The 12,303-nt window shown below is 48.1% G+C and overlaps 2 protein-coding genes across 7 annotated transcripts in view; both read right to left on the reverse strand.

Annotated features, from left to right (window-relative positions):
• Positions 1-2,816, reverse strand: part of STIM1 (stromal interaction molecule 1) — a 198,575-nt gene extending 195,759 nt beyond the window's left edge. For 3 of the 6 annotated variants that reach the window (XM_004279730.3, XM_033405567.2, XM_033405561.2), the window contains exon 1: positions 2,056-2,816. In XM_004279730.3, coding sequence (XP_004279778.1) covers positions 2,056-2,194 — 139 coding nt within the window. In that variant the 5' untranslated portion in view covers positions 2,195-2,816. The remainder of the gene's footprint in view (positions 1-2,055) is intronic. The other 3 variants (XM_033405563.2, XM_033405564.2, XM_033405566.2) reach the window with 2 other exon arrangements.
• Positions 2,364-4,164, reverse strand: LOC117196556 (myosin heavy chain IB). The gene is made up of 2 exons (XM_049713830.1): positions 4,105-4,164; positions 2,364-3,092 (listed from the first exon to the last, which is right to left on the reverse strand). The coding sequence occupies exons 1-2, from the start codon at positions 4,162-4,164 to the stop codon at positions 2,364-2,366; spliced, it is 789 nt and encodes a 262-aa protein (XP_049569787.1).
• Between the last annotated feature and the right edge of the window lie 8,139 nt (positions 4,165-12,303).

Consider the following 12,303-nt stretch of genomic DNA (forward strand, 5'->3'; position numbering starts at 1 on the left):
CTGCCCTGCATTCTAATAGAGCAATTGCGAGACTATGGGAAAAACAGCTGTGTAAAATACAAACTTTACAGAACATACAAATTGACTAGATATGTTGAATCTGATTTAGAAAAGTGGAAGCTTTAAGGGTAAGTAAAACTCCTGTGTTCTGAGGATACAGAGGGACTGGAAAGGCTACAAGAGTTCCTGGCTGTGTAGACAGCTCCTCACCAAATCCTTTAGAAGCGCCCCGTCCATGAGCCCAGTCCACCTCTTTGCAAAAATGAGTTCTTATCTGAGTCAAAGTCCCAGACAGGCCCAAGGTGATAACCTACCAGAACAACAGTGCTGGGGCCTCCAGGTTACCACAAACTATAGTCATTCCCAGCACCTAGGGTCTCTGAGATTTCCTCCCTGGGCTTCAATATTACTGTGACAATAGAAACTAATTTCTGAACTGAGAGGAAGAAAAGACCAAAAGAGAAGCCTAAGTAGTATAATCAACACAGCCAAGCCTCTAAAATATGTTGTGTGGAGGGCTGTCTCCATAAGCTCAAGCCAGGGGCTGCTTACGAGGGATGCTGGAGTGCCTCTTACCTATGGCATGTACAAACACACAAATCTTCCTGACAGCTAGCTAATGCCTAAATTCAAAACTTCATCTCTTTTAGCACTGTGTCTAAAATAAAGAACACTTCCTCCCCCACCAAAGAAAATTCATTTTATGTCAGGCACTCATATTTTAGGGTGAAAAAAGGACATATTATCAGTTACAAACAGGGATGTCACTGGGACAGCAGAGATGCTCCTCAGGTCTTCTGCACAGTTTGACCTACATCTGCCTTCATAGCCCAATGAGAGCCAAGCTTTGAGCTAGGGTTCAGGGGCCAAGGAGACACTGTATGGAGAAACAGGATTAATATGCAAGAAGGACCTATCTTCAAAGCAACAGCCTAGGTGCCATGCTTGTACATAGGGCAACCCTGGCCTCACTTGGAAGCCAACCCTTGGGGTACCTGCAGTCACACCCAGCCCAGTCAAGGAATTTAAAAGGGGGTTTCCTAAGAAAGGGTCTAGCACCAAAGCCAGCCTCTGGATCCATCCATGAAACTTCCTGGCCACCATGATTTACACTTCCTTTTCCTCCTTGTATCAACAGGTATTCACTGAGGCGTCCCCTCACTTGAGCTTGCCCCGCCGTAGAAAGAACCCAGCTATAAACTCTCCTCATTCTGCATCTCACTACTTTGGGCAGATCACAGTGACCGGGTGAGAGAAACAGGGATAAAAAACTGAATACCTCTAAGCCTTGTGTAAAACAACTGCATTTTAAAAGTGCTCTTTCTTCTGCAACAATACCAGGGCTCCTACTGTTTGACAAGCCTCCATAAGTGCATAGGAAAAACCAGGACAGATCAAAAATATTGTACAATTCCTACCCTCATCAGTCAGAAGAAACAGAATAAGTCAACAAGTGGTCCCAGGAATTACATCATGCCCATGTCAACAAAAGGCCATTTAACTCCCTGGTGGTAAATAGGATTCCATCTAAGGAACTGCCTTGATATTTCAAATGGGCACAGCTAGAAGACAGCAGATTACCTAAGGGAAGGGAGAGAATAGGGTCCCCACGCTCATTGGAATAGAAAGGCACACCTCGACACTAAGTTAGAGAGTAATAGAGTTGGCCCAGTCCTGACTCTTCCTACCCAACCCAAGTAGCCTCAGCCTCCCCTGTGCTGCCAAGTGCTGAAACTGGCCAAGAGCAACAGACTTATCATCTGCCCAGGGCATCAGTCCAGACAAGTAGTCATGAGAAGGGGTCTTGACTTGCTGATATGAAAGGCCAAGGTGCCCCAAAAGCAAAGCTCTTTTCACTGCCAACAAAAGATATCCTGAGGAGGGATGAGGAAAGTTGTTCAAGAGAGACAAAGACATTAGAAGGGAAAGAACTCTTTGGACTACTAAGAACAGGCAGTGCCATGTGTGGGTCTGCCATCAATCGCAGGTGTATAAACCTAGGGTTCGACTTCCCCACTTGGGCAACTCAGTTCTTGTCCGTGGCCAAGGCCTTACCTGCTACAGTGGACTCCTCAGAACTGGCCCCCGAGCCGGTTCCCGTCGTCTTCTCGCTGTGGCTTTGGCTGAGGCTCTGGCCGTGATGCAGGAGAAGCCCCCAGAGGAGCCACAGGGCAAGACGGGCGCACACATCCATGACTCCAGGTCTCAGTCAACATGCGCCTGATGTAGACTCCTCAGGATCCCAGAGGCAAAGCTGGGAGCCCGGGAGTGCAGCTGACGGTCCTGGAACCCCAGGCAAGATGCCCTCGAGGTGCCGCAGCTGTCCAGCCACCCGTGAGTCTGCCTCCTCAGACAGCCAAAGGTCAAGTGCTCCAAGTTTGGGCGCGGGAGGAGGGCCGGCGCCTCGGGTCCAACAGTGGGTCCGCCGGAGCTGCGACGGCCTGAGTACCCGGTCGGCTCGGGCCGCTTCCGGAGAGTTTAGACAGGGTGGCCGCGGAGCCGGTGTCAGCTCCGCAGCCGGCTACACCCCTGCCGGAGGAGGCGGGCGGGCGGGACCTCCAGCGGGCACCGGAGTGGGGGAGGGAAAGAAGGGAGGGAAAGAGGGGGGCACCTGGCCTCGCACCGCCGAGAATCGGCGAGGGGCACAGGTTCGGGAAGGGCGTGCGACTTCCAGGCCCCCGCGGGCGCAGGCGGCTCGGGGATCCCAGGCCTCCTAGGCCGAGGTCAGTGCTCCCGCCCAGTCCCGTGCCCAGGAGGCCGGCGGTGCCCAGGTTCAGCAGGCGGACGCGCACGGGCCAGGCCCGGGACAGAGGCTCCCCGGCGAGCGGGCGGGAGGCGCGGGGCGGGCCCGGGGCGGGCGGGGGCGTGCTCTCCCGCAGGCCCGCCCCGCGCCGCCCGGCCCCCAGCGAAGCCCGAGCCCGCCCCAGCGCCCGGCTTACCCCAGAATAACCTGTTAGAGACAGCCGCCCGGCACCCCCAGACCCCGGAGGGCTCTCCCGGCTCTCGGCCCGCTCTAGTCTCCGCCAGGACCCCTCTCCCCAGCCAAGGGTCGGGTCCCGGCCTCCCTTTCCCCCACGAGAGCCCCTCCCGCACTAACAGCCCGCGAACGAGCGGGCGGGCCCCTGACACGCAGTCGCTCAGGTAACCCAGGCCTGCGGCGGCAGCGACGATGACAGTAGCTGCCCTGCCCGATCTCCGGGCCTCGGTGCTGCTCCACTCGCCCAAGCTCTAGAGCTGGTCAGGGCAAAGACCCTCGGTACCACGACTGCCGCCCGGGGCTGCCTGAGGCGACAACTGCCCAGCCCGGTTCGGCCGGGGGACCCATTGCCAGCCCCCCACTCCAGGCCGGTATCCCAGGCTCCGCCCTCCCCGCCGCGCCTTGCAACCAATCCGCTTCCGCCTCTCTGCAGCTTAGGAACCCTCGCGCTTCGTCACCCGTGTGCAGCGGCCCCTGGCGGGCAAATCTGGGCGCTGCGAACAGGGCCCGAGCTCGTTGGGAGGCCCTGCCCCTTTGCAGAGGATTGAGGAATAGAGCTAGGACCCGCCCCGGGGGAGGCCCATTAGGGCCTGCTAGTGGTTTCGGAGGAAATGATGCCAGAAAATACACGAAGCGTCCAAACCACTGTAGGTAAAATTGCCCTACACATACCGTAAGTCTTGGCTAAATGACCCCATCTGCCTACCTGACGCCCCCTCCCCGCCTCATCCAAGCTAAGTCGGATGCCCTCCCTTAACTCTCACAGCCCGTTTTCCTAACCCCCCCTCCAAATACCCTCCCCTCTGAGGTTTTTGCGGGTAGGGCCTGTGGCTGGTTCCTCCCTGCATCTCACTCTCCCAGCTCTCTGTGTGGCTTGGGGGTGTTAGCGACTTGAGAATGAGTGCCCCCATAAAGAGGGAGTTGAGCCTGGGCCTCCTTCAACAGAGCCTGCACTTCCTGTTCTCAAGTGTGCTGTCAGCAAATCTTTACTGAAACCTGCTCTGTGCCCTACCCTGTCCTTGGCACCTGAGGCAGAGGAAGGGATTAGGCCCCGTCCCCACTCTGACAGTGCTAAGCCAGCTACCTGTTCTGAGCAAGGCTTCTGAAGACTGGGAACACGGATTTGCCCAATAGCTGCCTGGCTTAAGGGTTAGGCTGTCGATATAAAAACACACGTCTGACGTCATCTACTACCACTCTTCCCACTCTCTTATTAAACTTCAGTCGCACTGGCCTTCTTTAAGTTTCTCAAACACATGGAACATCAGCCACCTCCCGGCCCTTGTATCGGCTGTTGCTTCTACCTGAAACCGTCTCCCCTCCTGGCCTCCCCATCAACTCCCTCGTATGGCTGGCCTCTCATTCTTCCAGATGCAGTTCAAGATCTTCTCAGAAAATCCTACTCTGACTGCCACGTCAGGTCCACAATTGGACCATACTCATATCTGCCTTCCCCCGCCCCATAGGATTGTGACTTTTCAGAGGTCAGGGGCTGTGCCTTATTCATCTCTGGGAAATGGCCATCCAGCCATAGGCCCTGTACATCGTAAGTGCTCAATAAAAGCTGGTTGACATGAGTTAATTCATTTGATCATGCAAATATTTATTGAGTAACAACTGTGTTGCTGGGAAATTGGCCCTAACAGAAGATGAGCCCCTGATCTAGGTTCTACTAGACCTACACTCGGAACCAGGAGTCTGAAATTCAAATGGAAAATGGGAAAATAGCTAATATTATTGAGAGAAGTAGGTGCGAGTAATAGGGAGTGGTAGGGACTGGGGCACACTGGTAAGCAGGCAAGAAGGTGAACTCAGTATTGCTGGATCATCTTTAAGAGAAGATGGGAATCTGGACTTTTAAATGATGTAGCCCCTTTATCAACACAGACCTACTGTATAGCACAGGGAGCTCAATATTCTGTAATAACCTATATGGGGAAAGAATCTGAAAAATAATGGATATATGTATATGTATAACTGAACCACTTTGCTGTACACCTAAAACTAACACAACATTGTAAATCAGCTATACCCCAATATAAAACAAAAATTAAATTTTAAAAATAAATTTTTTTTGATGTTGGGGGTAAGAGTTTTTATTAATTAATTTATCTATTTTTGCTGTGTTACATCTTCGTTTCTGTGCGAGGGCTTTCTCTAGTTGTGGCAAGCAGGGGCCGCTCTTCATCGCGGTGCGCAGGCCTCTCACTATCGCGGCCTCTCTTGTTGCGGAGCACAGGCTCCAGATGCGCAGGCTCAGTAGTTGTAGCTCACGGGCCTAATTGCTCCGCGGCATGTGGGATCCTCCCAGACCAGGGCTCGAACCCGTGTCCCCTGCATTAGCAGGCAGATTCTCAACCACTGCGCCACCAGAGAAGCCAAAAAAATAAATTTAAAAAAATCAAAACAGAAAAAAAAATGATATAGCCCTTTAAAAATGATATAGCCCTACATCTATAGCATAAATTGATCACTCAGACTACAAGTTTATAATTTCTGCCTAAGCCAACCCACCTGCCTGTGTACTCATTTGTCAAAGAGAACACACAAGAAAAAAGAAAAATAAATCATGCTTAATACAACCTCCTTTATACTCAAGTGCATCTTTCTCTTAGCTACCATGTGAGTTCTTTGGGGGTATGGTTGCAAAACCCATGTGGTACAAAGAGCCTGGGTCTTGGAGACAGGAAGCAAGGGTCTATTACCAATTCACAACAAGACCTTGAAACTCTCAGAGCCTGCTGCATTTCCTGTGAGGCTAAAATGGTCTCCAGGAACTAAAAACAGAATTACCATATGCTGCAACAATTCCACTTCTGGGCGTATGCCAAAAAAAATTGAAAGCAGGGTCTCAAAGAGATATCTGTACACCCATATTCATAACAACACTCTTCACAATAGCCAAACGCAACCCAAGTAAGTGTCCACGGATGGATGACTATATAAACAAACTGTGACAAATATATATATATATATATGCAATGGAATATTATTCGGCCTTTAAAAGGAAGGAAATTCTCCATACTACACATGAATGAACCTCAAGGACATTATGCTAAGTGAAATAAGTTGGTCACAAAAGGACAAATACTGTATGATTCCACTTATATAAGGTTCCTAGAGTAGTGAAATTCATAGAGACAGAAAGCAGGATAGTGGTCACCAGGGGCTGGGGGGAGAAGAGGATAGGGAATTGTTTAGTGGATATGGTTTCCATTTTGCAAGATGAAAAGAGTTCTGGAAACTGGTTGCAAAACAATGTGAATGTACTTAATACACTTAAAATGTAAATCTTATATTATGTGTATTTTACCACAGTTAAAAATAAAAGTAAAAATAAATGGTGTCTGGAAGCAAAAGCCATGGCCTGGACATTAGGAGAAACATTCTTGTCTCATCTCTGCCTCCAAGATCATGATGTGACATCAGAAAAGCCAGTGCCCCTCTGGATCTCAGTCTCCCCAACTATAGGATGGGTAGGGACCAGATTATTGATCCAGTTCAGCTTTAATATTCTATAAGGTAGGAAAATCCTGAGACCTCGTGGATCTTCCTGGATCAGAAGCTGTGACTCTCACCTCAGTAGACCCTAGATTGGGTCCTCATGTAAGTGTAGCCTCTGCAAGAAGCCCTCACCACATTGTGTCTCAGGAGGAAATTGAGAGCTTGGTTTTGTTTTGTTTTTTTCATCTCTGTGTCTTTTTGAAACCTATACACCAAGCCTTTACCGTGTGCCAGGAATATCTCCCTTGCATCACTCTTAGGGCCTTGCTCCTAATAGATATTCTGCAGATGTTGGTTAAATCAAACCGGATTAACAATTCTTATGCCTCTATTCTACTATTTGCAAGAGCTTTCACATCTATTATCTTATCTCTCTCTCACAAAACCTCTGCTAGATAAGTCAGAGACTATACTCATTTTACAGATGAGGAAACTGAGCCTAAGAAGAAGTGGCAACCACATCAAGTTCTCTTTCTCCTCTGGGATTTCCTCCCTATCCTTCAAGTCTCAGTTCAAGTGATACAAATCAGCCATACCTTGATCACTGATGACAGCATAGCATGAACCAAAAGTTATGATTAGTCAAAAAAAAAAAAAGAGCCAGCTCAAAAGTCACCTCCCTTCTTTTCCCACCTTCCCTGACTTACCCTGTCTCTCCAGTCTCCTGCTACTCTAAGTACCTTAGAGTACTTATATAACTGAATTATGATTATCCAATAAGTATTTATCTTCCCCATTAGCTCCTGAGTTTATCAAGGACTTCATTTCTTTTTTTTCTGTTTTTTTAATTTTTTGGCCCCATGGCACATCATGTGGAATCTTAGTTCCCCAACCAGGGATCAAACCCACACCCCCTGCATTGGAAGCGTGGAGTCTTAACCGCTGGACCACCAGAGAAGTCCCAGGACTTCTTTTCATTTATTTATTTATTTATTTTTTGCGGTACACAGGCCTCTCACTGTTGTGGACTCTCCCGTTGTGGAGCACAGGCTCCGGACGCGCAGGCTCAGCGGCCATGGCTCACGGGCCCAGCTGCTCCGCAACATGTGGGATCTTCCCGGACCGGGGCACGAACCCGTGTCCCCTGTATCGGCAGGCGGACTCTCAACCACTGTGCCACCAGGGAAGCCCCTTTTCATTTATCTTTGTATTCTCCCAAGATAGGACTGTACCCAGTACAGAGATGGTACTCAGTAAGAGTAAACGAATGAACGATGAGTGTTCTGTACAGCAGCTTAGCTGTCCTTTCTCTCACAGGGTTTCTGATTACCAACAGCTTTCATTTGGAAAGTGAGAGAATCTTCAAGAGAATCTTCAGTAGAAGTGTACTAAAAGAGTCCGAAATCTCCTGCTCAGAAAAGTTTAGGAATCTGTAAGTTTAGGCTGTGTTATCAGTGGTGCTCCCTGGTGTCCAAAAATGGCAAGTACAGCTATCACTAAGAGTCTGGCTGTGTACAGAATGAGGAGAGAAAACTTGGCTTGTAACAACTCTTCCCAGGCTAGCTTCACAAAGACAATCATCTTCCTTTCCAGAATCAGTTCTAGAATCTCACGGCCAATGTTCGTTCATTCAACATCTACCAAGCCCCTGTTTGTAACAACCCAGTTCCTACCCTCAAAGAGCTCAATTTTTCGGGGAAATGTATAGATGAAGAGTAATTAGAACGTGTTGATAATGTCTTGAGAGAAATTGGTACAGGGGCAAGTGAAGGAGCACAGAGGAGGAACAAGTAACTGCCTAAAACAGTCAGAGAGGCTGTGCATACGGATTGGGGGAGGAGGACTGGTTCTGGAATTATACTGCCTAGATTCACATCGTGGCTCTGCTGTGTGACTCTGGGCAAACCAAGCTGCTCCTGGAATGTACCAGGGCTGAAGAAAGAGGAATTTCCCAGAGGGAGTATGCCAGATGACCTGGGTACCACCCAGTTTGGAGAAGCTCAAAGAGGCAAAGGTGTCCTGGAGGCAAACAGGACAACTACTGTTCTGCCTGTCTGGGAGGAGGGACCCTCCAGAAGGATTGGGCATGTGCTTGGTCCCCCTTCCCTCCATCCAGTTATTTCCTCAGGGGGAATCAGGAACAATTGGTCCGAGGATGCGACTCTAGAACTTTGTTTCATTTGTCACTTCCCCTGTTTGTTCTTTCTGCTATCTCCTGTATTACCCATCACCTTCTCATTTCATGAAATGAGACATTGGGCTTATCTTTGGGAGTAGCAATAAGGGGAATAATGAGCAGGAGACTCGTATTTCCGCTCAGGCAGCCTGAAAGAGGGAAGGCCAGGGGATCAAGAGGAGAACCAAGACGGCTGAGTCCCTGGAGCCACATGAGAGAAAAAGAAGAACTCAGATTTAGGGTTAGCTTGAAGAGGCTGGGACTGGGACTGAGCAGAAAACCCTGTGGGCCACTGGTGAGCCATAGGAGCTGGAGCTCAGTGAGGACCAGGCTGGGAAGACCCGTTTGGAAAACACCAGGGCAGGGGTGAGATCAATTCAGGGCCTTTCTCCTCCCCCTCTCTGTCTTCATCCTGCTCTTTCAGGGGAACTGAGTCAGCTTTAGCATTTGATCTTGAGAAAGAGGGAAGAATTATCAGGGAGAAAAACTTGAAAACAACATGAGTACATGCAGAAATAAATGTTTATTAATTGTACCCTGGGCAATCTGCTAGACACTCAGCTTGCTTATCTCACTGAATCCTCGCAATCCCACAAAGCACACAGTATTGTCATTCTGATTTTAAAATGAAAGTAAATGCCTCTGTTGTACGCTTTTATAGCACTCTGTACTTTTGTATCATTACCTGTTTAAGATTTATCTCCCTTTCTAGTTACATCAGGATAGGGGCTTGCTTTTGTTTTCACCACTGCATCATTGGCATGTGACACTATGCTTGGCCGAGAGGTTTTCGATAAATATGTGTTTAAGGAATGAATAAGAGAGGTCATGTGACTTGTCAAAAGCCACAATGTAAGTGGTACGACCAGGATTTGAATCCTGGACCGTCTGGCTCCAGAACCTGTCTCTGATCTCTCTATTCTACCCCTACCAAGTGCTTTCATATATTCTCTCATTTCTAAATGTCCTAGCTCAGTGACCTTTTCTCTCAGCTGCTTGTGAACACAAATGTACACTGCCAAGAACTCACCTATTCAGGGAAAGCAAGTGAGAGAAACAGTCCATCTGGAGTTGTGTCCTCTTCCTACCCTCTTCATCTCACCACCTTCTTCCTCCAAGAAGCCTTTGCAGACAGCCCCACCTGTCTACCTGTCTCCTTCTCCTCTGGCCTTATTGGCCCTTCCTATGCCTGTGCCATAAAAGTGGCTCCAAGTCACCTGGTCTCTGATGCTTCCATACATATTAGTGCTTTATTAAGGCAATTTTATTCTGCTAATATACTGAAGGCAAATATACTGCAGGCAAGTATATTCTGCAATATACTGAAGGCCTGCCTGTGCCAGGCCCAGTGGTTGGACACAGAGATGAACCAGACACCACCTCAAATGACTTACACTTAGTGGAGAAGGCAGACATTAGGCACAGATACAATTAACTGGAGCACAAAGCAAGATGACCTAAATGGTATTAAAGAACTATGAGCAATATGTTACATGCATAAACCTTAATTACTTAATGATTATTTTTAAGTGTGTATCATAGAAGGTCACAGCTCAAAAGTATCATCTGGTTCAACTCCTTGCTTTCCGGTGGAGGAGTCTGAGACCCAGAGAAAGGCCAGGCCTCGTCTAAAGTCTCACAAGCCAGTCTGGCTGAGCCAAGACTAGACTTTGGGTCTTCTGAAGCCCAGCCAAGGGCCCTTTCCTCCTCTGCTAGTAGCTTCATATGCAACAGTCCCATATCCCATCAGACCATGACATCCTCAAGGCCAAGTCAGGTTCTTCCACCTAAGCAAGCTGAACCAGGGTCAGGCATGTCCAAGACCAAGGCCTCAGGAAATGCAGTCACCCCAGACTACCAATCCAGCCTTTTGGTCTACCGTACCTATTTTTACCACTATGCTTCTAAAATGATTTTCAAATATTTTTGCAGAAAACTTTTTTTTTTAAAGAGCCTTTTACCCAGAACACTAGTATATAAATCAGATAAAAGTGAACCAATTCCAGTTGAAGGAAAGGAAGGCCAGAGCCCCACTATTTTCCCACCCTCAAGTCCTGGGAAGGGAACTTTAGGAACACAGTTCAAAAACCTTTGTTCTGGGACACAATTTTTTTTTTAACATCTTTATTGGAGTATAATTGCTTTACAATGGTGTGTTAGTTTCTGCTGTATAACAAAGTGAATCAGCCAAACATATACGTATAACCCCATATCTCCTCCCTCTTGCATCTCCCTCCCACCCTCCCTATCCCACCCCTCTAGGTGGACACAAAGCACTGAGCTGATCTCCCTGTGCTATGCGGCTGCTTCCCACTAGCTATTTTACATTTAGTAGTGTATATATGTCCATGCCACTCTCTCACTTCGTGGGACAATTTTTAATGGCTTCATAGAAGCCATTTTAGTATATGGTCCTCCACTGAACCCTGTCTTTAATGGAAACTCACAATCCTTTCTTCATCATCAAATGGCAAACACCAGCCATGTGCTCCCACTAGAGTACGGAGGGGAATCTGATTTTCCCCTTGTCTTTCCTTGTTTCCTCGTCTCCACACAGAGGAGTATGTCCCAAGTGCTGTGGGGAGGGAGGAGAGAGACCCAAACTCTGCCTGGAGGATCTGGGGAAGCTTGAGCAGAAGGATCATGGAGAATGAATTCATCTACTCAATCATTTACCAGCCTGAATCTGATAGAGACTTTAATATTCTGTTCCACACCATACCCACTAGCTACATGAACCATCAAGCATTTGAAATGTGTCTAGTCAAAATTCAAACGTACTCTAAGTGTAAAACATACACCAGATTTCAGACTCAGTACAAAAAAAGAATGTAGACTATCCTATTCTTTTTGTTTTGTTTTTTTGCGGTACACGGGCCTCTCACTGTTGTGGCCTCTCCTGTTGCGGAGCACAGGCTCCAGACGCGCAGGCTCAGCGGCCATGGCTCACGGGCCCAGCCGCTCCGCGGCATGTGGGATCTTCCCGGACCGGGGCACGAACCCGTGTCCCCTGCTTCGCCAGGCGGACTCTCAACCACTGCGCCACCAGGGAAGCCCCTCCTATTCATTTTTATAAGCAATAATTTTATACAGATTCATGCTGAAGTTGAATGATTATATTTTGCGTATGTTGGGCTAAGTAAAATATATTATTAAAATTAAATTTTACCTGTTTCTTTTTATTTATTTATTTGCTGCACGGCTGTGGGATCTTAGTTCCCCAACCAGTGATCGAACCCGTGCCCCCTGCAATGGAAGGGTGGAGTCCTAACCACTGGACCGCCAGGGAAATCCTTCGTTTTACTTTAAAAAAAAAATGTCATCACTAGGAAGTTTTAAGTTGCATATGTGGCTTACAATATATTTCCACTAGACAGCACTAGGAGACTACCAAGTGCATGGCAGAGGTGGTGTGTGTGCATGCATGTGTGCGCGCGTGCGAGTGTCATTGGAGGCAGTGGTCCATCACCGCCAGATTGTGAAAGACTGAGTCGATTTCGCCCGGCAGTCAATACAGGAAAGAGGCGGAAAGAATAGAATGCACAAAGACCCAAAGATGTGGGCTGGCACACTGTGTTTTGGGAACTCATTCTTACAGTAGTATGATTTTTAAAAAGAAGCGGAAAAGAAGTATTTGTTGAGTGTTTACTTTGAACCAGGTATTGGCAGCAGGCCTTTTACATCCATTCTCATCTTCACAACTACA

The sequence above is a fragment of the Orcinus orca genome, chromosome 8, assembly GCF_937001465.1.
Source record: "Orcinus orca chromosome 8, mOrcOrc1.1, whole genome shotgun sequence".
Lineage (NCBI taxonomy): Eukaryota > Metazoa > Chordata > Mammalia > Artiodactyla > Delphinidae > Orcinus > Orcinus orca.